This window comes from Haliotis asinina, chromosome 1 (genome assembly GCF_037392515.1).
Source record: "Haliotis asinina isolate JCU_RB_2024 chromosome 1, JCU_Hal_asi_v2, whole genome shotgun sequence".
Classification (NCBI taxonomy): Eukaryota; Metazoa; Mollusca; class Gastropoda; order Lepetellida; family Haliotidae; genus Haliotis; species Haliotis asinina.
The window spans coordinates 55,895,198-55,919,498 of record NC_090280.1 but is presented as its reverse complement, the minus strand read 5'-3'; the positions used below and the strand labels follow the sequence as shown (position 1 = coordinate 55,919,498).

General features: G+C 39.9%; 2 protein-coding genes and 1 long non-coding RNA gene across 3 annotated transcripts in view; 1 reads left to right on the top strand and 2 right to left on the bottom strand.

Annotated features, from left to right (window-relative positions):
• Positions 1–4,265: 4,265 nt before the first annotated feature.
• Positions 4,266–12,359, bottom strand: LOC137294499 (leukocyte receptor cluster member 1 homolog). Its single transcript, XM_067825532.1, has 7 exons — positions 12,278–12,359; positions 10,788–10,887; positions 9,972–10,190; positions 8,111–8,228; positions 7,453–7,543; positions 6,805–6,901; positions 4,266–5,009 (listed from the first exon to the last, which is right to left on the bottom strand). The coding sequence occupies exons 1-7, from the start codon at positions 12,298–12,300 to the stop codon at positions 4,686–4,688; spliced, it is 972 nt and encodes a 323-aa protein (XP_067681633.1). The 5' UTR covers positions 12,301–12,359; the 3' UTR covers positions 4,266–4,685.
• Positions 4,266–24,301, bottom strand: part of LOC137294527 (uncharacterized) — a 57,128-nt gene continuing 37,092 nt past the window's right edge. Inside the window, exon 2 of the long non-coding RNA XR_010957522.1 lies at positions 4,266–4,481. This is a non-coding gene — a long non-coding RNA (uncharacterized lncRNA). The remainder of the gene's footprint in view (positions 4,482–24,301) is intronic.
• On the top strand, positions 12,469–19,250 carry LOC137281179 (uncharacterized). Its single transcript, XM_067812303.1, has 2 exons — positions 12,469–12,715; positions 14,766–19,250. The coding sequence occupies exon 2, from the start codon at positions 14,777–14,779 to the stop codon at positions 16,484–16,486; it is 1,710 nt and encodes a 569-aa protein (XP_067668404.1). The 5' UTR covers positions 12,469–12,715; positions 14,766–14,776; the 3' UTR covers positions 16,487–19,250.

Here is a 24,301-nt window from a genome sequence, read left to right as displayed (position 1 = left end):
TCACAGTTTAACTGTGAAAACAATATTTACGTTACTATCATATATAAGAATATTCTAGCAATATTCTAGCTATATGGCGGCAGTCTGTAAATAATCGAGTCTGGACCAGACATTCCAGTGATCAACAACATGAGCATCGATCTGCGCAATTGGGAACTGATGACATGTGTCAACCAAGTCAGCGAGCCTGACCACCCGATCCCGTTAGTCGCCTCTTACAAGTACAATCACCTTTTATGGCAAGCCTGGGTTGCTGAAGGCCTATTCTACCCCGGGACCTTCACAGGTCGGCAAGATAAAGCATGAGCCGAAGATCGGTCGATCGATCACACTAGAAGATAATACTGTTTGTTACTGCGCTTGACGGGCGGTGTTTAGGTAACATCGACGAGTGAGTATGCCCATTTCCGAACAAAATAGGAATAAAATGGGGTGTTTTTTGGCATTACTTCGTAGTTTTGAACACAGATAAAGTTTGATAATTATTCTACGACTATCTTTTTTCAAAACGTTTCAAAAAAGTGTGTAACACTTCATGTAAAAGCATCCGTAATGTATTCCCAGGAGAGCAAATCGTGTGATTTTACCCCCTAAAATTTCATCATGGTCAAAATGTTGGTTTCTCTCCGCGTAAGTTATGTTTTTGAAATACGTCATCTACCATTTATCACGTATTTCTTTTATCCTAATTGATACACAAAATGGTTTAATTAGGGATCTTCTCATTACATTTTTCATGCCTAAACTCCTGTTGAAATTAACGTGTGGCCATCTTCCCGTCCATACAATCAACTGTAAAAACAAAAATTTAAAAAAACTAGTAATAATAACGCTCTAGGAACCATTTGTCTGGAATAGTGGCAAAAGCGAAAGAAAGATTTGGGCGGTCGGGTAGACCTTGGTCAAATCGTTCGTTCGTCATGCCGGGTTCGATTCCCCACACGGCTATAATGTTTGAAGGCCATTTCTGGAGTTCACCGTCGTGATATTGCTGGATTATTGCTAAATAGGTGTAAAACAACGGAAGAAAAGTTGGTTCGCACATCATTTAAATCTAAAACATCACATATTTTACGATCTCTTCTCTGAATTTCTGACACGGTACACCAGGTCTTTCGACAATAATCGATCTTGAAAGTTAGCTGGTAATAACAATTAACATTGAAATACTGGGGTCTGTTATATACACTAAATATACACTAAATCAGCTTTATATTTAGCGTATACCTTTTGTCAACAGGGCACCTGGCGCTTGGTAGTTATTACATGTACAATGCAGCGAGTATGGTTTCACGATGCGTGTATCAATATTATACGGTGGCGGAGTACACCAGAAATTGGTCTCACACATAGTACACACGTGGGGAATCAAGTCTTGTCTTCCGCATGACGAGTCAACGCTTTAACCATTAGGCTATCCCACTGACTCAGCAGTTCCTTCAAGGTGGGAAGGAAAGTATGCTCAACACATAATATGGTCTGATGACTCAAATGTGTACAAAGGTTGCCAAACATTGCGACTGTACTGGTGAATGGGACTGAATGCAACCTGACATGACATGCAAGGGATTACGGATTTGAAGTCAACTCCCTAGGAGGTATAAAACCCAAAGTATACTGAACAGAAAAAGAAAAGCAACTCTGGCTTTTTGACACGTTTTTTAATAGACGAAAGAAACATGAACGCTTATTTTTAGATTTCATATTTTCAAAAACTTGCATTTCTTCTGCTGTTCAGTACAGTTTGATGTGCTACAAGGTTTCTACACCTGCACATTCCATCCATGGTACCCATTATCTGCAGGATGGACAGGGGGGACATTTTAACAAAGTCAGTGTATCACGGAGACACATTAAATACTTATATCCCCTACCAGTGGCATGATTCTTTGGTTACAAGACTCAAACCCCGGACCAAAAATTACTACAAGTTCTGAACTACCTGGAAAGTGATATGCACCAATTAATGGCTTAGGCTTTGGGTTATGTGCCAGAAACAATCTTGATGAACCCAAGGCTGAAATTCATGACATGAAGATTTCATGTCTTTTATCATTTATGGATGGAAAGATGCGTGTTGTCTTTCCAAACAGGAATCTGTTAACATGAAATATCATGTCAAGCACAATGATGTTGAATCACTACCTATGTTGTAGTAAACACAACCACATGCAATGCAAGCCTCGCCTCAGTACATAATTGTGCATTTATAACATCTTCAAAAGAACTTTCTTTCAACAGGATAAACATATGAGTGCTGAACTCATTTACCTTGACAGTTTATCTAACAGCTTTATTCAGTTTTGTTTAGCATTTGTTTTGATACATACAGTAGTGTAACAATAAGAAAACTCTTGAACTTTTATAACATCAACTCAGCTTTACAAGATTATATAATACCTGGGTACAACTATGAATTTTAGATCCCCATGTGTGCATTTGAGATGCATTTGTACACTAGGATGCCTAATCTTAACAAAAATTGACACAGATCTGCATCACTGTCTGTATCTGTACTGTCTACAGGTTTAATACGTTTTGGAATTCAGATGCTGCATGTCCTGTAAATAAATATATTTTTCTAGCTATTATAAACCATAACAATAAATGTTGTCAAATGGTCAATATATATATAATATATATATATATATATATATATATATATATATATATATACTGAGGGAAACAAATAAGGGAACACCACTTCAGGGCAGTGTTCCTTTACTTATTCTCAGATTTCCTCCCACAGCACTATCGAAAGCTGGTGATGCCACATATGTCATATTTGGGATTTCACTTTCTTAGTAAAGTACAAATTCTAGTACTTTTTTTTCGGTTGAGTCCCATCCGGGATTCGAACCCGCACCCTCAGAGTCAGGCACCTAATCGCCAGCACACAAAGTCAGCCGCCTAGCCCGCTCAGCCACTGCGACTTCCACAAAAATGAAAGTCGGACAACTGCTAGTCTAGACTGCGTACTTTGTGTACCCCTCTGATGAGTGTAAATTGGCACGGCTCCCACGGCCGAAAGCTATGATTACACGATGCCATTTAGAAAGTGGTCAAATGTAACATATGTCATATTTGGGATTTCACTTTCTTAGTAAAGCACAAATTCTAGTACTTTTTTTCGGTTGAGTCCCATCCGGGATTCGAACCCGCACCCTCAGAGTCAGGCACCTAATCGCCAGCACACAAAGTCAGCCGCCTAGCCCGCTCAGCCACCGCGACTTCCACAAAAATGAAAGTCGGACAACTGCTAGTCTAGACTGCGTACTTTGTGTACCCCTCTGATGAGTGTAAATTGGCACGGCTCCCACGGCCGAAAGCTATGATTACACGATGCCATTTAGAAAGTGGTCAAATGTAACATATGTCATATTTGGGATTTCACTTTCTTAGTAAAGTACAAATTCTAGTACTTTTTTTCGGTTGAGTCCCATCCGGGATTCGAACCCGCACCCTCAGAGTCAGGCACCTAATCGCCAGCACACAAAGTCAGCCGCCTAGCCCGCTCAGCCACCGCGACTTCCACAAAAATGAAAGTCGGACAACTGCTAGTCTAGACTGCGTACTTTGTGTACCCCTCTGATGAGTGTAAATTGGCACGGCTCCCACGGCCGAAAGCTATGATTACACGATGCCATTTAGAAAGTGGTCAAATGTAACGGGCTAGGCGGCTGACTTTGTGTGCTGGCGATTAGGTGCCTGACTCTGAGGGTGCGGGTTCGAATCCCGGATGGGACTCAACCGAAAAAAAGTACTAGAATTTGTGCTTTACTAAGAAAGTGAAATCCCAAATATGACATATGTTACATTTGACCACTTTCTAAATGGCATCGTGTAATCATAGCTTTCGGCCGTGGGAGCCGTGCCAATTTACACTCATCAGAGGGGTACACAAAGTACGCAGTCTAGACTAGCAGTTGTCCGACTTTCATTTTTGTGGAAGTCGCGGTGGCTGAGCGGGCTAGGCGGCTGACTTTGTGTGCTGGCGATTAGGTGCCTGACTCTGAGGGTGCGGGTTCGAATCCCGGATGGGACTCAACCGAAAAAAAGTACTAGAATTTGTACTTTACTAAGAAAGTGAAATCCCAAATATGACATATGTTACATTTGACCACTTTCTAAATGGTGATGCCAGTTGGAAAATATGAACTTGAACTTTGAACTTTCCTGTTCTTTTATTTGTTTCTCTCAGTATATTACTTTCTCTCACTGTCAGTGCACCATCAACATGATTTAGTCAAAAACAAACACCAGTGTTTCAAGTAACATATAAACCCAGCAGGTCAGTTCATTTTTATTTACAATATCTAAATGTTTTACACATGTAGCTGATGTCAGGTGAAATTATTCTCAAATATGAGATAAAAAACTAAACCAACAAATAATAACTGAGTTTAGTTTTACTCCGCTTTTAGCAATATTCCAGCAATATCAAGGCAGGGGACACCAGAAATGGGCTTCACACATTATACCTATGTGGGACCCCAACAAATAGTAAGCTTTAACAGCAGAAGTGTTTCCAAAAGACAAATAAGTTAATCAAAGTGGTTTTATTGGTGACCAGCATCAATCACTCATGCACACAAACACTCTCATCCAACTGCAGAATACGTCCACCAAGCCTGTCTCTGTCAAGTATCCATCAAACACTCATTTGTCCCATGTAACTTCATCACTCAGTCATATACATCAGAAAGTCTGAACTTCTTCTTTGGCTGTCGGACAAACTCTGGATTATACTGGGAGTTATACTTCCGTTGCCGATCACCAACCGGTTCTTCCACAGGTTCTTGAGGTGCATCTCCATGTAACCTTGCCATCAACAGCTGTGTCTTCTTCCTCTCGTCCGCCTCCCTCCGCAACCGTGCTGCACGTAGCTGTTCTATCGTCGTACTGGAACTTCCATGACTGGAGCTCTTCTTCTTGTGTTTGTGATCCTTGACCTTGCTGTCCTTGACCTTGCTGTGGCGATCCTTGACCTTGCTGTGGTGTTTGTGTTTCTGAAAACAGAAATATTTAGTCTGAGCAAATGCTGGTGAATACTATGATCCCTCTTTACTCTGCAACTCAGCCTGATTTACAAAGCAGTTGTTCCACTGGAAAAGTTGTTGGGTTTTGTGGGTCACTACAGTTATAGAGGTTGCATGTGAATTTGGTCCACCTTCACAACAATATTAATTCAATGAAACAGTATGTTCTTACCATGGTATGAAGCCTTCAGGTCAGTCTGTCTCATAGTCTATCAGTTTGGTATAGGACTTATGAACACAATGCAGAAAATCGATAACAAGAGCCAAACCATAACCACAACCAGAATCTTTTTTATTTGGAATGATCAGAACAGTCAATCTATGATAAAGCAGAAATGACGATACCAAAAACACTGAATTGTTGGAATACAAATACAGTATGGTATACCGAACCAAAGGCAAAATACTGCAGTTTAACAAATACCACAGTATATTGTTCCAGTCCTAGTTGAAACCAGAATTATAGTTAACACATTTTCTGGCTAAAAAGGTTCCAAGTTGTGTAAAATATAATTTTCAGGAAAATCAGGTGGTCAAATCTAGAATTTAAATAAGAAAACCATGTTAACATAATAGTCTCTCCAGTAATATGTTCTGCCAGAGTGTTTCCATTCTAAAGTAGCAATTCGAGTGTCCTCACATTGAGGGAGAGTTCTTGCACAGTTACCTCCCCTGTACAGTAACATCCCTGATCTGTGTGTGCAACATTGTTCTGATAAGACAGACATGCCAGTGTATAACACATGTTATAGGAAGACATGGTGGCTGAGTAGGTTAGATGGTTGACTTTGTGACGATGAGGTGCCTGACTCTGAGGATGCAGGTTCAACTCCAAGATGGGATATACCCAACAATGGTATAAGAATCTGTACTTTAATGAGAAAGTGTAATTCCAAATATAACATATGTTATAGGAAGCCATGGTGGCTGAGTAGGTTAGATGGCTGACTTTGTGACCATGAGGTGCCTGACTCTGAGGATGCAGGTTCAACTCCAAGATAGGATATACCCAACAATGGTGTAAGAATCTGTACTTTAATGAGAAAGTGTAATTCCAAATATAACATATGTTGACCACTCTCTGAATGGCATTGTGTATTTATGTTGACATATGAAAAAAAAAAAAAATGTCTGCGCATTAATGTGAAAATAGTTGACATTTTCAAATGGCTGGTGTATTAAGAAAACTATCAAGATCAAATATGTACACTAATTTGAGATGAAATACTTGCATTTGCAACCTTTAAGTTCGCTACAATGACATGATTATAAAATAGAAAGTATTAGAAGCAGTCAATCAAAAGAATAAACATTTTGTTAGGTTTGTTCATTTCTGGACTCGAGTTACTGAAACAGTGAATGGATTATCGGAAGTGGTATTCCTCAAACCTAAACTGAACTGAGGACAAATTTAGACTAAAACATTTCGCTTGTTTCTTGTTTATTAAAGTTTAATTTGTGCGGTCTTCCCGTGTTATTTCATTATGGAATACAACAAGTGCAGACTTAACAACACTTGAATGTAACCTGGATACTTCAGTGATGGAGCTTTCCTGTGCAAGGAGGTCAATAATGACATGGCATGGGAACATAGTCTAAGGTTTGAGGACATGTAAGAAACAGCACAAAAACCTAAAGGCTATGCCGTACTGCTTGGCTATCTCGACACTAAACATTATGGCAGGAAATGATCAGTCTAGGGAACACTATCAGTGAGCTAGTAGTTTGTGCCCTTAACCATGTTAACTGACAAAACTGTTCTCACCTTTTCTTTGTGGTGTTTGTGTTTTTTCTTGTGGACATATTCTTTCATTTTGTTCATAGGGTCCAGGTGTTCTTGTCTTTTGCGTTCCTTCATTGACCTGAATAAAGAAAGAAAACTTTTTAGTCTTCAAGTTCAAATTTTACTAGTTAGTGGTCGAGTGAGTGTGTGAGTGAGTTTAGTTTTACGCTGCACTCAGCAATATTCTAGCTATATGGTGGCAGTCTGTAAATAATTGTGTCTGGACCAAACAATCCAGTGATCAACACCATGAGCATCGATCTGTGCAATTGGGAACCGATGCCATGTGTCAAGCAAGTCAGCGAGCCTGACCACCCGATCCATTATTTGAATCTTACAACAAGCATAGTCGCCTTTTTATGGCAAACATGGGTTGCTGAAGGCCTATCCTACCCCGGGACTTTCACGGAGTGAGTGAGAGTGAGAGTGAGAGTGAGAGTGAGAGTGAGAGTGAGAGTGAGAGTGAGAGTGTGAGTGTGTGTGTGTGTGAGAGAGAGAGAGAGAGAGAGAGATTTTCTGTTTCTGGTTATGCTGAAAACATCTCTGGGTAATGTTTTTCTGGCTAATGTTTTTGACCAAGCATGATAAGTAACACTTCTTTTTCATGGCATATTTAAGTAATAAACTCACTTCAAATCAAACTTCTTTTCTTCCTCCTCCTCTTCCTCATCATCTCTCTTCCGCTTCCTCTTCTGAGGCACCAGATACCAGGGGTCAGACTCTGAGACACATTAAAGTTGTGTCAGTTATGTGAGTGAGGCTTTATATTGCCTTTAGCAATATTACAGCAACATCACAGGAGGGACACCAGAGATGAGCTAGGGAGTAAATACATGGTTACGCCGCTTTTAGCAATACTGCAGCAATATCACTGAAGTGGACACCAGAAATGGGCTTCACAAATTGTACACATGTGGGGAATCAAACCTTTTAAACAAATGAACACTTTAGCTACTAGGCTACCCCACCGCTCCTTTTTCAACAAGAGATCAGAGTGGTCTGAAGGCATGTGAGCCCACAAAATGGCCTGGTGCTGGAGTTCTATGCCACCGGAAAACTAACAAGCTTTTACTGCAAATAGGGATCATGCATGTACTGGTAATGTGCTTTATTCATGAATGTTATATACGTAGGGTATATGAAATAAGCAATGTTTCTAGGCTTTTACAAAGGTGTGGCTGGGTGGGGGAAGTTGCCCTTAACATTACACAGAGATACACTGAACATTAACCACTGTGCATGCACTATGAGCTATTATTTCTCACACCATATGTGCATTAGAGCTTACCCTGAGTCTCCACTGCGCTCTGACCTAGGTATGTAAGCAAGCCAATACTCTTCTCCCACTTCTCCTTCTCAGCCTTCTTCTCTGCTTCATGGTCGGCATTTGTGCCGTGCTTCTTCATCTGATGACAACCCAAGGGAGAAAATGTTACATTCAAGTGAGTCAGTACATACAGATGTAGGGAATCGAGCCTGTGGTACATACAAAGTATGTATCATCATGTCTTTGACCCTCCACACTTTTCAAGGATATAAATTATGGAAGCTGGTCAGTCGAAGTAAACTTAGTCTCAGTGTTATTCACTACACTCCATCACTGAGTCTAACAAACCCTAGTAGAAGGTAACGTCAGGTAACATTTGAGCGACCTAAGACCATCCAATCAAACGCGAAATGGTTAAATAGATTTAACCGATCAGACAATGGCTACTACTTAGGGATCGGAGGGATTTACAAAATAATCAGGTCACTGACGCAGATCTCCCCACAAACAAAAATCAGCATATTACAGAGTTATTTCAGCTGCAGTATATACACTTTGGGGTTTCTGTTGACATGGTTACCATTAGCTAATACTTCCCCAAGATGACATCCTTGAATACTGCCAGAAACACTGTTTTCAGCAACTGTTGTCATGGTTGTAACATGCATCATGTGCATCACCCAGAGGTGAGTGTACGCTAAATAGCATTTGGGTACGAACCTTTTCAAGATAAAAAGTTCAAAAAGTATGTGTGACTGTCATGATTTGGTAAGCTGTGTTCTGATTGGTCAATCTCAAAGGTTACACGACACGAACTCCCATAAGGTTTTGTTAGACTCAGTAGTGGAGTGTAACGAAAAGTACTGAGGATAAGATTACTAAGACAGGGAAGCTCGTCTCTCATTTATGTTCATTTATTTTGATAGGCATGCCGACGGTTTACTGCATGATTTCGTTCATATTGTAGTTTTTTTTTATAAAAGAGAATAAAAAACTCACTGATCCATCAAACTTCGCCTCTGACAGCTATGGTGTGGAAGACATGCTTTATATGTTCTCACGTATGTGAACCTAATCATCATGAAGAATCCATTATTTTGAAAAAACACAATATACTTGTTTCATCCAAGCATATTGTAATACATAATGATTAGTATTTAGATGATTTACAACGAAATAAACACCATGCACCGCTACAAGTAAGTGTAAGCTCTGTTCAATAGTGTTCAAGGCAGATTCAAATTTGAGTCCCTGTCCAGAAAGATTCAAAGACTGGTTGTCCCACACAGTGCTTAAGAACAGAATTTAAACTGGGTTTTGGGATTCTGTTTAATGTGACACTGAACAATATTCCAGCTACGTCTTAGCAGCCTATAAATAGTCAAGCTAGACCAAAGAATCCAGTGATTGATATTGTAAGCCAGGACACGCACCATCTGCGAATGATGACATACAATCAAACACGTCACAACCAGATCCTGTATTTATGACCAATAAATGTTACATGAATACATGCCTTTGAAGTGACAAGTCAAAGACCAAACAAGCAGACACAGTCATCAATATCCCCCGCATTACCTCCAATTTCAGTCAAAGTCAAACTTGTTGCCATGGAAATGACAAAAAATATTTTATTCAGAATTCCAAAACAATCTAAAGGCACCAGTACACCACTAGACCAATCTATGTGTCAAGTTTGGTGAAGAAATATTGAATGGTTTTAGAGTTCTGCTCCAGAAAAGATCAATGTGCATGGACAGACGCACGGACAGACTGGGTGCATTTTAATAGTAATACCCCCACAAAACGCGTCGTGGTGGATAATGACTTCAAAACCCACAGCCATCTGACACTGGAATGAACAGATAATTACAAAGCTTACCCCATCTTCTATCTCCTTGAAGAAGTTAATGTGTTGTGGCTGATGATCTGCCTCTAACACAGCTGTTGACTTGTCCTCTTCCCCTCCCTGCAACTCCCCAGCTCCTGCTGTGGGTCCATCTTCCACATCTCCTCGTACATCCTCTATCTTATCTGAGGGGGCATGTTCAATTCGTGACTTTGCCCGCTTTCGGAGCAAATCTGTTCTTGCTTCCTGTTCCTGGAATAAAATTAATTAGCCTCAGAAAATCTTCTCATTTGAATAAAGCACTGAAACATCATGATCACTACAGATTTTCAAATCTAACTGATGAAGTGTGAAAACATTTTTCAAACAATAACATATTTACAGTAGTTTTAAAGTTGCTAATATGACAGCTCTAGTTGAATCGGGACTGAGGCACACTAGTTGAGGTTTTAAATAATCGCGCATTATCACATTCCATTTCATGCATACAAGAAGAATCATTTGAAATTTTGTGAATCATTTCTTCCCAGAAATTCGTTTTCACTTTCAGCTGATCTTGGTGCAGTTAACTCATGTAAATCTAAACACTTGCACAAACTACTACCTCCACAATATGAGTCAGTGTGTATTGTTTTAGGCCCCTCTTAGCCATATTCCTGCAATATCACAGTGGGGAACACCAAAATTGGGCTTTACACTTAGTTCCCATATAGGGAGTCAAACCTGGGTCTCAGCATGACAAGCTGACATTTAAACCATTAGGCTGCCCAACTGCCCCTCCACAATTTGAACATGTGAAATAAAACATGTCAGTATTTTACACTATCTCAGATTAAAATGGATTCTTACTGCAAGAGCAATCTTCCTAAGCCTCTCTTTCTCCTCTTCAGCAGCTTTCTCTTCATCTCTACGAACTCTCTCGATGTTCTTCTTAGTCCGAACATGCCAACTACAATGGGCAACACAATCAATCAACAACCAAGTTCACTATGAGTCTAGCATGATTGATCTGAACGATGGTTGTACACCCTTTCCTACCTGACCAAATGGTCAACTTCCCAGCAGTATGATCCATCAGTATGATCAGCAAGCAAGGCTGGTTTGTAACCTTTCATGCCCATGGGATTCAACATCCTGATTTAATGGTTACAAAATACAAGCAATGGTTAAAAAGGGAGCTGTGTTGTGTGAATGATCTGTCATCAGTTGCCTCTAGGAACTCTATCTTCTAACCAACAAGAAGAAAGGTGAGCTTTTCCCTACATTCGACATGGGTAAATGCCACTCACATGACCAACAGTCAATGGGTACCCAGTAAGGTATGTAAAGAGTCTGGGCAAAAGTTGTCAATAGGGAAAGATGAAAGACATTTCTTTCTCCATGTCACTGTTTTCTGCTACACTGTGACCTCGTTTCTTGAGCCATGGACTAGGATAACATCAGCTACCACACAGAAATCAATGGCAAGGTAGAACAATGAATTTGTCTCCATATCACAATATGCAGGATCCAGAGAGCAGTTCACTCATGTCTAATATCATGATGAACATAACCTTCAAGGCTACAAAACAATTTCTGAAATTATCAAATTCAACAAAACAGAGCTGGCTGATAGAGTGTGTGAGAGACTGAGTTTACTTTTATGCCACTTTTAGCAATAGTCCAGCAATAGTACAGTTGGGGACACCAGAAATGGGCTTCAAACATTTGTACCCATGTGGGGAACAGAACCCAGATCTTTGGCATGACAAGCATACATTTTAGCCACTAGGCCACCCTACCGCCCTGTCCTTTTAAGTACCAAATAAACTTAAAGATTTTTGATATTGTATCTTTGCCTCCACATTTTATTGATCAAATCTGTTGTCAGCAAATTTTTACTGAAGAAATAGGATGAAGCATTTCACGATTTTGACTGCTAAAATCACACTTTCAAGTGGTGTATACTCTTGTCAACTTAAGAATATATCAGCATGGATAGAGATCTTATTGTAGTGCTCATGATTCAAAAATTAGACCTCTCACTTTCAGTTCGCAAAATTTGTGAAGCTCTAAATTCTAAAGCCGTAAATGTACAGTAGATTTAGACCTCACCTGTCTGTATATGGTCTTTGCCATGAATACAGTAGCAGACTTGGAAATTACTCGGTTTATTCATTCAACTATTTCACAAAAAGACAACAGAAGGTATGGAGCTACTCAGCTACTTTCAGATCACCCAGCAAACACATAAAAAAATCAACACAACTTGTTCAAATGAATGAAACAAAAAGAATACCATCAAGTTACTGGTTATTACCGGATTGCATCCGTTTGCAGGAATATGACATTCACAATACCTTTTATGTGGTAGGATATTCATCCCAATCCAAAACACTAATACTTCTGGGTCAGGTTGGTGGGTCGACGATTCACTTCCTGTTAAACAGTTCAGCACGAAAAATGTCACGGTATTTGATTGGACAAAAATATATTTCCATAATAAACAAGTGATGTCACGAATAGTTGTTTATAAATAAGGAAAGAACACTCACAAAATACGACCTGTTAGAAGTTCAGAAGTGGAATTACACGTCAGTGACGTGCTTATGCTTTCCAAGTTAAATTTTAGATTTTTGTGAGTCCAAAAAGGCATTGGGTCATCTCGGTTGTAGATCGCTGTGTTGAAATCATTGATTTCGCAACAGCTTTAAATATAGAAGGGCGAAGAGATCAGTTCCACTCCACACGTACAACGGACAGTGCGGGGTAAATGGTATCAAATCATTGATCAGTTGGTAAGTTTTTAATAAAATGACATAGAGAAAGAAATGAAGAATACTGTTATTACATTGTCAGTGAGCAAAATGCTGATGTAAAATTCCACTGAGAGTTGTTTCTGGTTGGATAAATTGTATCGAACTAAGCCAGTTTCAAACAGGACACCCTAAAGAGAAGGATAACGTTAATAGAAATGCTTTAATTTTGTCCTCATTCCATTCTCATTCCACGTTATATCAACTGAAATGGTCCCATTTCATGTTTTAACGGGGTCATTCCAATTCTATAGGGAAATATTTGGGAATATTATACTGATGAAAAACAGGATAAATGGTGTCATTCTAACTTGAACTTTTGTCAGTCAATATGTTTTTTGATCAAAATACAGGAAAGGAAATATCTAATATTTGTCATTCCATATTGTGAGAAACCGAATGACAAGGGAACATACACAATATAAAAATACTTTGTCATTCATCATTCCATGCCATTCGTCATTCTCTTTAGCGTGTCCCTTTCAAGCGTGACTCTTGGAATATGACAGATTGAGTGACATATGAGAATACTTCTAGGTTTCTCTAGTTGGGATTCTGACGGACCGAGTGTCATGTAAGCCACATAAAGGTTTCTCCATCTAGGATTCTCACAGATTAGCTGTCATGTAAAACCATTTGCAGGACTCTACAGCTGTTGACGATAAATCTGCACCTGGCGATGGATTGTTACACATTTATTTCTATAATTTGAACATGAGTCCATCGCGCACTGTCATGATAATACTGTAGTTATATACAAATTACAACGACATTGTATGGAGTGCTGGGGACACTTAGAAAAACAAAAGATATACAGCTTCATTGATCAAGATTAGTGTTGGGAAGCAGAAACCAAATCACTATCAGTTATCGGAGGACTTATGATGAACGATTATTGATTATAATCGAAATATATACATTTTAATGTAGTCACCAATGAACATTGTGGAATAGCTACTGCTTGTCAAGTATTAGATGAGCAACAACCTGTCAAATGACCCCAATTTGCATCTATAGGACCCCCCTTCAGAACATTCCATTTGAAACTAGAGGGAAACAGATTCTCATCTAAATATTGAAAAGTTCATTTTCCTCGTTTTTGAATCATGTTTTTATTGTTATATCATACTACTTCTGTGTTGAACAGAAGTGGCATTGAGTTCATGTCACAGTCAGCGTGTACTGCACATGCATAAGCCCTGATCTACCTCATGTACCTGTAGCAACCAAGTGCATTCATCTACATTCCCTGCCCCGCCTACTTGTCACAAACACGTTTACTGCACAGGCTCATCTAATACATGTCAAGCAGTAGTTGTTAAAGGTTTTTCCATGTGGAGCAGTTAAACCCAGCCAGCTCTATAACCACCTAGGATATACACAACCACTAGCTCTATTGTCAGAAAACATCTAGAAGGAAACATTTTTCCCCAGAAATTTTGATAAGACACATACACCTCTCACCTAAACATGCAAAAGAAACTACATGTATGGACAGTTCATATCTAAATCCTGCTGTGAACCCAGGCCAATGGATTGTCATGATTATTTCTTGTGTTATCAGTAACTGATGTATCTTGCTTAGTAGTTTCCCACTTCTTCATAACTACCAAGATGCTGTTACAATATTGTAGCTTGAAACATTCGCTCATACTCATGACATATTGGTTATAGTTTTATTTAATTAACTGACCCATGAAGATCTGGGTTAGAATTGATCTTCAGTAATCCATGCTTGTCATGAAAGGAGACTAGTGGGATCAGGCGGTCATACTCGTTCACTTGGTTGACACCTATCATTGCATCCCAGTTGTATAGATGCTCAATGCTCATGCTGTTGATCACTGGAATGTCTGGTCCAGATTCGATTCTTTACAGACTGTGCCACCATATAGCTGGAAGATTGCTGAATGTGGTGTAAAACTACACTCACTCACTCACTCACTCACTCACTCACTCACTCACTCACTCACTCACTCACTCACTCACTCACTCACTCACTTTGATGAACTGATATCTGTTTTCCTTGTAGAATGCAACAAAATGTCCACCAGCATGACCAGCAAGTACTTTATGTCTGGTGCGGCTGAGGCACAGAACATCCCTCTCCTGGAGATGATGAACCCCAATACAGCAAAGACTCTCAAGGATAGCTTCCTGTCATGTCCTATTTGTTTTGATGTTTATAAGAAGCCAAAGTGCCTGCCTTGTCTCCACACATTCTGCTGCCCCTGCTTAATTTCCTACATGGAATCACAGGAAGTGTATGGTGCCAGACGGAAAAGGGGCTTCCCATGTCCTGTCTGCAAGCAGTTCATTTCCATTACAAATCATCTCGGTACGTGGATTGAGTGGGCAGAAGAATTGAGGGATAACTTTATGATACAGAACATGATTGATATGATCGTTCAGAGGTCTGACCAAGGAAGAAAGAAAAGTGAAGAGACAACCAAAGACGATGGTGCCACCAAACTGGAATTCCCTACAGTTCCCCCTCCGCTACCAACATCGCCCCCGCCTTCATCTCCACCACAGCTACGAGTGTTACCAAGGCCTTCAGCTCCACCAAGGCCTTCAGCTCCACCAAGGCCTTCAGCTCCACCAAGGCCTTCAGCTCCTCCACTGACAGTCTCCTCATACACCCCCTCAGACACTAGATCCATGTTTCATAGTTGGTCTAATCAGTCGAACCGTAGGCCACAAACCGAGAGTCCTGACTCTCCACATCATCCCTCAAGGCCATCTTACGGTAGACAGAACTCTTCCAGCATGCCGGCTTTGAACCAAGGGTTTCACTCACCTGCAGGTAATTCAAATGCTATTGCATCCAGTCCAGGGACAAGTCCAGGATTTTCTGCTTCTAACACATCTGTATCCTATACAGAGACAGCGATGAGAGTAAACAAAACCTATGAAATGGCAGCAAGATGCTGGTCTGATTACAAACCTCCCAAAATTTCTGATATCTGTTGTCTCCCCAAACAAAACAGCGTGTTGGTGCTTGATTGGGGTAATCGATGTGTCAAGTACATCAAGGATATCTTCCTGGGACGGAATGTTACCACAAGCAATGAAGTAGTTGGAAGGCCATGTTCCCTCGAACTCCTTGATAAAGTCCTTGAGAGTCGTATTGTGGTCAGTGTTCTTGACAGAAAGAAGATGTATTTCCTGTCAGTACCTGACCTGGAACTTGTGAACGTCTCTGACACAATTTCTACATACCGCGGGGTCACAGTGCTAAGTCCAACCACCATCTTGGCTTCAAGTGAAGCCCAACCAGCCCATTTGGACCTCCTCCGCATCAACTGTCGCTGTAAGATTGTCAACACCACCAGAATCTTGAGGTGTGGAACTTTCCAAGGATCATGGAATGGTGACCTCGCCCAACCTCTCTACATAAAAGCCATGTCTGCTACACAGTTTGCAGTTTCTGACTTTGGGAGGAGAAGTATTGTATTCTTTAAGATAGAGAATGGAGAAAAGGCAGTGAAGATGTTCACAGTAACTCCCCCAGATTACAGATCTTTCCGCCAACCAGGTGGCATGTGTTACCACAATGGCTGCATGTACATTGTAGACTCAGAAAAACATGAGGTCCATAAGATCTCCTCCACTGCTGGGATCAAGTGCGAGACAATCCTCAAAGAGAGGGATGGTGTGTACAGACCATCATCTATTTGTGTTGGGCCTCGTGGAGAAATATGTGTTACTAACTGGGAAGGGAAGGTCACCATCTTCAAAGAAAGAGTATAAGGAATGAAGCTAGAAAGACTACAAACCACCAACAGGACAACTGGAAATGTATCTCGAACCGCATGTTACTAAGTGTGAAGGGAAGGTCACCATCTTTACACAGGAATAGCAGGGATTTGGGGGGATGTGAATTCCTTTGTCCAAACCTCATAAAACTTAACAATGGGCCCCCAAAATTTATTAGAGCATCCACATTGATGCAAAAATGTCCAGACACTTTTGGTAAAACTCCAATCAAGTAACATTTAGTTATCACTGAGTTTCCTACCAGCTTGGTTATGGTGTCATTTACATTTTAATTACTGTAACAATTAAGGTGGTGATCATGATACACAATACAAAAATAGTTTTAGTAATAATATTTAAGTGTCTGGGGCCCCTATTTTGTTGTCCAAGACCCCTAAAGATAAATATGAGTGGTGCTAGGGACCTAGTGGTGCAAGGGACCTAGTGGTGCTAGGGACCCTAGGGACCTTCCATTAAAGAACTCAAGGTAAATCTCTGGAAGAGTGTAGAGAATATAGGTGACAGAGTACCCCAGCAACAGGACAGTTGGACATGTTGTATTGAGAACTGTGTGTTACCAGCTGTGATGGGAAGGTCACCTTATTTAATGGAAGTGTGTGGAGAATATAGGTGATAGAGTACCCAAGCAACTTGACAGTTGGACATGTTGTATTGAGAACTGTGTGTTACCAGCTGTGATGGGAAGGTCACCTTATTAAGGGAAGTGTGTGGAGTATATAGGTGGCAGAGTACACTGCCAACTGGACAGCTGGACATGTTGTATGACAGTGCTTTTGCTCAAAAATGAAATTTGCTGATGTAGTATTTAATCTCTGATCCTCCTTAGTATTGTTGACTTGTGGTGTTTTGAAAAGATCATTTTGTCATGTATATTCTAAAGCCAACCTTTGGTCACAACATCTGCATATTTTACAAAGGGATGATTGATAATTACTGAGCCCTCATCACAAGAGTGATGTGGACACTGCACAGTTTTTGGACTGAAGTCAAGTAAGCAAACTGTTTGGCTGTCACAAGACACAGCATGTGACCAGGACAATGAACTAACTTGAACAGCATGTAATGGCAGGTCGTTATTTACTTCTCAGAGTTAAAGTGAATAACTCATCCATGCACAATTTGTTACTTCACAGCACTGGCTGTTAGTGATGATGCAAGTAGTGTTCTGGAAATTATGTTTGTAACATTTGTTATTTTAGATCTGTGCTTTCTCTTTTCTCTTTTAGTCAGTTCACATGACCTTTTATTGGTTGTCTGTGAATGTAATATTGATTTTTTACATCCTGTGCATGATGTGAGATTTTTATCACACTCTGTGCATGATATATGTTTTAAATGACATTCTGGGCATATTGTATGATTCATAAGGCATCCTGTGCATGATATATGGTTCATGTGATAACCAGTGCATGATATATGGTTCATGTGATAACCAGTGCATGTTATATGGCCCCCTGGGCATGATATGTGGTTTATATGACATCCTGTACATGATATGCGATTTATGGCCAATATTAAACCCACATTGGTGTGTGATATATGTATAGTATCTTAGGAAGATATATATTGTATGAGCTATATTGAGCCCGCTGTTCTTATTCCCAACTTAAAGAACTTCATTTGTCTGACTGACCAAGCTGATATCTGCAATACTGGCTGAGCTAATAGTGTCAGTGCTGTAGTGATGGAATATTGGCGGTCTTGTTTGTAATATATGTAAAAATATTTGTAGTGTAATATTTATCACTTGATTCATGACAACTGTGATACAGAGAAGGTGTCTAATCTATTTATTTTGCCTTATTAGTATTTTATAGGAACTGTTTTGTATGTGTGTCATTTTACAAATATGTCCTCCTATTTAGAATGACAGGCAGTCCCAGCAAATACTCAAATGGTGATGACTTATTGTGTGTTCCGTAGCTGCAGTAGGTTTATAGTTTCTGTGAACTGGACACCCTTGTTGATTTGGACTGAACAGTGAAACGCAGGTTTCGAAAAAATGAAATCTCATAAAAGTAAGCATTCATCTTTATGTTTTGTGTTTCTTTTGTTGTTCAGTATAGTTTGGATGTGTGCAGATTGGACACCTTGGTGGATTATAGTTCTGGAAACCGTAAACTGGACACCCTTGTGGAATACAGTGCTGGAAACTGTGCAAACTGGACACCCGTGTGGATTTTAGTGATAGAAGCTGTGCAAATTGAAAACCCTTCAAGGTTTTCCCTTGTTTTTGGTGCAAACTGAACACCCTTACAGGGTACTGATCTGGAAATTTGCAAACTGCCTATCCTACAAATTATGGGCATTATCTGTGCAAACATATATCTGGTCTAGAGTCTACCCTTGTGCACAATGTACACACATGTACATAGTGATTTAGACATGTATAAACCAACACCAGTATGGTCTCTCCAAACAGAACACTCCTTGAACAAGCATGTTGTGGAAGGTTTGTCAAGCCATTATACTCTGAAGGATCGTGTGATGTTTAAGCAGGTATACAAATACACACTGTATGTTTAGTATTTAGACATGTTTGTAGCAATACCTTGTACATGTTACTCAGTATTTCCTGTAAGCTTTCTGTTATGCAATTATTTTATGTCACAAGAGAAACCTAATATATATCATGTCGATAACTTTATCATCATGCAGACCGAACAAGCTCAAATATGTTTATCATTTTTAACTTGCCTTACAACCCACAAGTAACATGTGTTCATGCTATGAATGGGTATTAGTATACTTCCAACTGAATTGATGGTTACATTTCTTTTAATATGTCTTGTTTTATATTATGCTATATTTAATCTGTATTAGCTGATTTCATATGACTAGTATGTGTGACTTGGGACTTAGTTTGCCTTTGAGTCACATGGTTGAATGAGACTAGTGACCTCTACAAGCTTAAATGATACTTTATTAGCCTATTTGATCACGTTGAAGGCTATTTGATTCCTTGCATAAGCCATTATGATCAGTGCCAGTCCTTATGACACAGTATAATCCTAAATCACCCTGTTTAAAGCTCTATGACATATGTCAGTCAAAATCACTCTGTAAAGGTCACCATGACCCTTGCCAGCTTAGATTTCTCTTAAAAGATGACCATGACCTTTGTCAGTCTAGATGACTCTGTATGGACCACCATGACCTTTGTCAGTCTAGACGATTCTGTAAAGGCTCCCATGACCTTTGTGAGTTGAGATGACTATATGGACCACCATGACCTTTGTCCGTCTAGTGACTCTGTATGGACCGCCATGACCTTTGTCAGTCTAGTGACTCTGTATGGACCGCCATGACCTTTGTCAGTCTAGATGACTCTGTGTGGACCACCATGACCTTTGTCCGTCTAGTGACTCTGTATGGACCGCCATGACCTTTGTCAGTCTAGATGACTCTGTGTGGACCACCATGACCTTTGTCAGTCTAGATGCCTCTGTATGGACCGCCATGACCTTTGTCCGTCTAGTGACTCTGTATGGACCGCCATGACCTTTGTCAGTCTAGATGCCTCTGTATGGACCACCATGACCTTTGTCCGTCTAGTGACTCTGTATGGACCGCCATGACCTTTGTCAGTCTAGATGACTCTGTGTGGACCACCATGACCTTTGTCAGTCTAGATGCCTCTGTATGGACCGCCATGACCTTTGCCACTCTAGATGACTATTCAGGCCACCAAATCTACACTGAAACATTGTGTGCAACAATCAAGAAGTTTTTATCCATATAGCAATATACTTTATCATTGTTTATTATTGACTCAGAAACTTTCAGAATGACAGTGACACGTGTCAGTCTAGATGACTGTATAAGCCAGATGAATATATTTCCTATGTTAGTCAAAGAGCCAGCATAACCCTAAAAGACCTTATGTATATTATCACCACTTGACCATCCAAATGATCCTGTACAAGCCCATATTACTGTCTGTCTGGATGGTGTTAGCCAAATGGCTATGTATATTTGCTTAACAGTTAGGATATCACACCAAATCAACCTGTTTGAGTTATGAAGACTTTAATATTTAAAATAAACAAATATCAACCTATTATCATTGAAATATTTACAACAATGTAGCAGTTTTGATTCCTAAATAGGTTAAGAATATGAAACTGGTTAATATTTATGTCCTCTGGCCCTGATTTCTCGAAACAAACTTATGTCTGAGTTTTGACTACGTGACAGTTTTTACTCAAATTTGAGAAAATACATTTCCCAGAATGTACTGAAATTGATATTGAACTCAAAAATAGTAGACAGTTTCCTGAATATATTGCTTAAGTTGTCTGAGCATTTTTTTCTTAAAAATGCAGTTGGGCTAAAATTTCAGCTGTTTCATGTCAAACTTAGTTTGAGATTTGAGTTAAAACTTAAGTTTGTATCGAGAAATCAGGGCCTGGGGTCCTAAATCTGGAACAATGATTATCACTCTGCATGAATGTTTAAAAGTAGTCAGAAAAAATCAGAAGTAGTTAATCTTTTATGTTACAATTCACGTATGTACATCTACTTGCAGTGCTATACTCTTTACACCAGGCAAAAGTGCTACAAATACACAAGGCAAAAGTTAATAAATAAAGAAACTCTATAAAATATGTCATTGTTATTCTTTGTCAATGTAGGGAAGTGGAAAATGTTCCTGTGGACAGCCAGAAACATGTATCTTTGAGACTGAGAAATATTTGTACAGTGAAACCTGCCAACTTGTCTAGTTTGCCATTCAGTCAAACCAGCATAAAATTTTGGTCCTGCTTTTTTACAAGATATTAGGGTTATTAAAACATTGTCTTATCCAGCACCTGTATCAACAAGCAATTTTACTGTAATTAACCCTGTCTAAACTGGCATGGATGTCAGGCGACCAATCAAAGACTCTTAATCCAATACACTATTTAATCCTCTTGGAACCTAGATACTCACAATTACAAAAGATCAGAGGCATTATAGAGATAAAGAGATTGATGAGTATAAGTGGCAGCCATGTTGGAAAATGGTCATCACTGTCTAATCCAACACCCTATGTAAACCGGCATTGTATTTCAGTCCCAATGGGTGCCAGTTAAGACAGGTTTCACTGTAACAGAGGGGTACACAAAGCCTGCAGTCTAGACCACCAGGTGTAGGACTTTCATTTTTATGGAAGTCGTGGTGGCTGAGTGGGTTAGACTTTGTGTGCTGGCGATTAGGTGCCTGACTGAGGGTGTGAGTTCGAATCACGGAGGGGAGTCAACTAAAAACAAAGTATTGGAATTTGTACTTTACCATGAAAGTGTATGTTACATATGTTACAGGTTTCACTGCACTTAGTGAACTAACACTGCAAACATTCCTCAGGCCACCCAGTCGTCTAAGGCATAACAAGTCCCTGATACGAGTTACGATGGAATTTGATGCAACTGAATGTCAAGTTTGCCTTGAGGATATCATGTGATTATTTGTTTGGAAAAGTATGTCTTCCCACTCTAGTTCATATTAATAATGGGTCCAGAGATGTCCTCATTTGTTACAAGAAATATGTTAGGTTCCAGCTTTTCGAGCGTTAACCCAGGAGCATGAGAAGGAAAAAAAAGGTAGCATTTCAGATACGTGTACAGGTTTCTGGGCCATAGTAGAACGCATATCCAGACCACAATTGCTAGCCCTCAAAGGCTAATATATTAGTTGAAGTAGTTGTAAGAGGTGAATATGTTACTTGTACGAGATAAATAGATTAGCCTGAAGAGGTACATATATGTGTGAACAGATTACTAACCTAAGCGGCCTTCGGCCTTTGTGGTGTTGTGGTTAGAGGGTCATGTCTGAGAGCGGAATGTCGCAGGTTTGATCCTGGTCGCATCATATCAAGATGTTAAAATATTGTTCTTTTTGTTGCCTGCTGGGCATTAATAGATACAACAAGGACTGGGCGGCTTGGAGTCGTATAATGTTGAGTAGGGTATTGACGCTTACCTGCAACATGGTATCACAGTGAGCTGGTTCTATAAAGCCAGCGTATAGCTGGACTAGCACAAGGAGCCACACATACACATGCATGCATGCACACTGCCCTCATTTGAGTCTCCACTGCACTCTGACCTAGGTATGTAAGCAAGCCAATACTCTTCTCCCACTTCTCCTTCTCAGCCTTCTTCTCTGCTTCATGGTCGGCATTTGTGCCGTGCTTCTTCATCTGATGACAACCCAAGGGAGAAATGTTACATTCAAGTGAGTCAGTACATACAGATGTAGGGAATCGAGCCTGTGGTACATACAAAGTATGTGTCATCATGTCTTTGACCCTCCACACTTTTCAAGGATATAAATTATGGAAGCTGGTCAGTCGAAGTAAACTTAGTGTCGGTGTTATTCACTACACTCCATCACTGAGTCTAACAAACCCTAGTAGAAGGTCGCGTGAGGTAACCTTTTAGCGACCTATGACCGCCCAATCAAACGCGAAACGGTTAAATAGATTTAACCAATCAGACAACGGCTACTACTTAGGGATCGGAGGGACTTACAAAATATACAGGTCACTGACGCTGATCTCTCCACAAACAACAATCAGCATATAACACAGTTATTTCAGCTGCAGTATATACACTTTGGGGTTTCTGTGGACATGGTTACCATTAGCTAATATTTCCGAATGATGACATCCTTGAATATTGCCCAAAACACTATTTTCAGCGACTGTTTACTCACTGTTGTCATGGTTTAACGTGAGCCGTGTGCATCACCCGGATGTGAACATATGCAAATAGCATTCGGGTACGAACCTTTTCGAGATAAAAAGTTCAAAAAGTATGTGCCAATGTCCACTTTTCGCGATTTGGTAAGCTGTGTTCTGACTGGTCAATCTCAAAGGTTACCTGACGCGAACTCCCATAAGGTTTTGTTAGACTCATTAGTGGAGTATAAAGTAGTGGAGTGTAACGAAAAGTACTGAGGATAAGTTAACTTTGACTGGGAAGCTGGTCTCTCGTTTGTACTAAATCATTTTGATAAGTATGCCAACAGTTTACTGCATGATTTCTTTGATATTGTAGGTTTTTTTATTAAAGTGAATAAAAAACTTACCGATCCATCCAACTTCGCCTCTGACAGCTATGGTGTGGAAGACATGCGTTATATGTTCTCACGTATGTAAACGTAATCATCATGAAGAATCCATTATTTTGAAAAAACACAATATACTTGTTTCATCCAAGCATATTGTAATACATAATGATTAGTATTTAGATGATTTACAACAAAATAAACACCATGCACCTCTACAAGTAAGTGTAAGCTCTGTTCTGTTCAGTAGTGTTCAAGGCAGATTCAAATTTGAGTCCCTGTCCAGAAAGATTCAAAGACTGGTTGTCCCACACAGTACTTAAGAACAGAATTTAAACTGGGTTTTTAGATTCTGTTTCACATGACACTCAACAATATTCCAGCTACGTCTTAGCAGCCTATAAATAGTCAGTCTGGACCAAAGAATCCAGTGATTGATATTGTAAGCCAGGACATGCACCATCTGTGAATGATGACACACAATCAAACACGACACAACCAGATCCTCTATTTATGACAAGTAAATGTTACATGAATACATGCCTTTGAAGTGACAAGTCAAAGACCAAATAACTTCAAAACCCACAGCCATCTGACACTGGAATGAACAGATAATTACAAAGCTTACCCCATCTTCTATCTCCTTGAAGAAGTTGATGTGTTGTGGCTGATGCTCTGCCTCTAACACAGATGTTGACTCGTCCTCTTCCCCTCCCTGAAACTCCCCAGCTTTTGCTG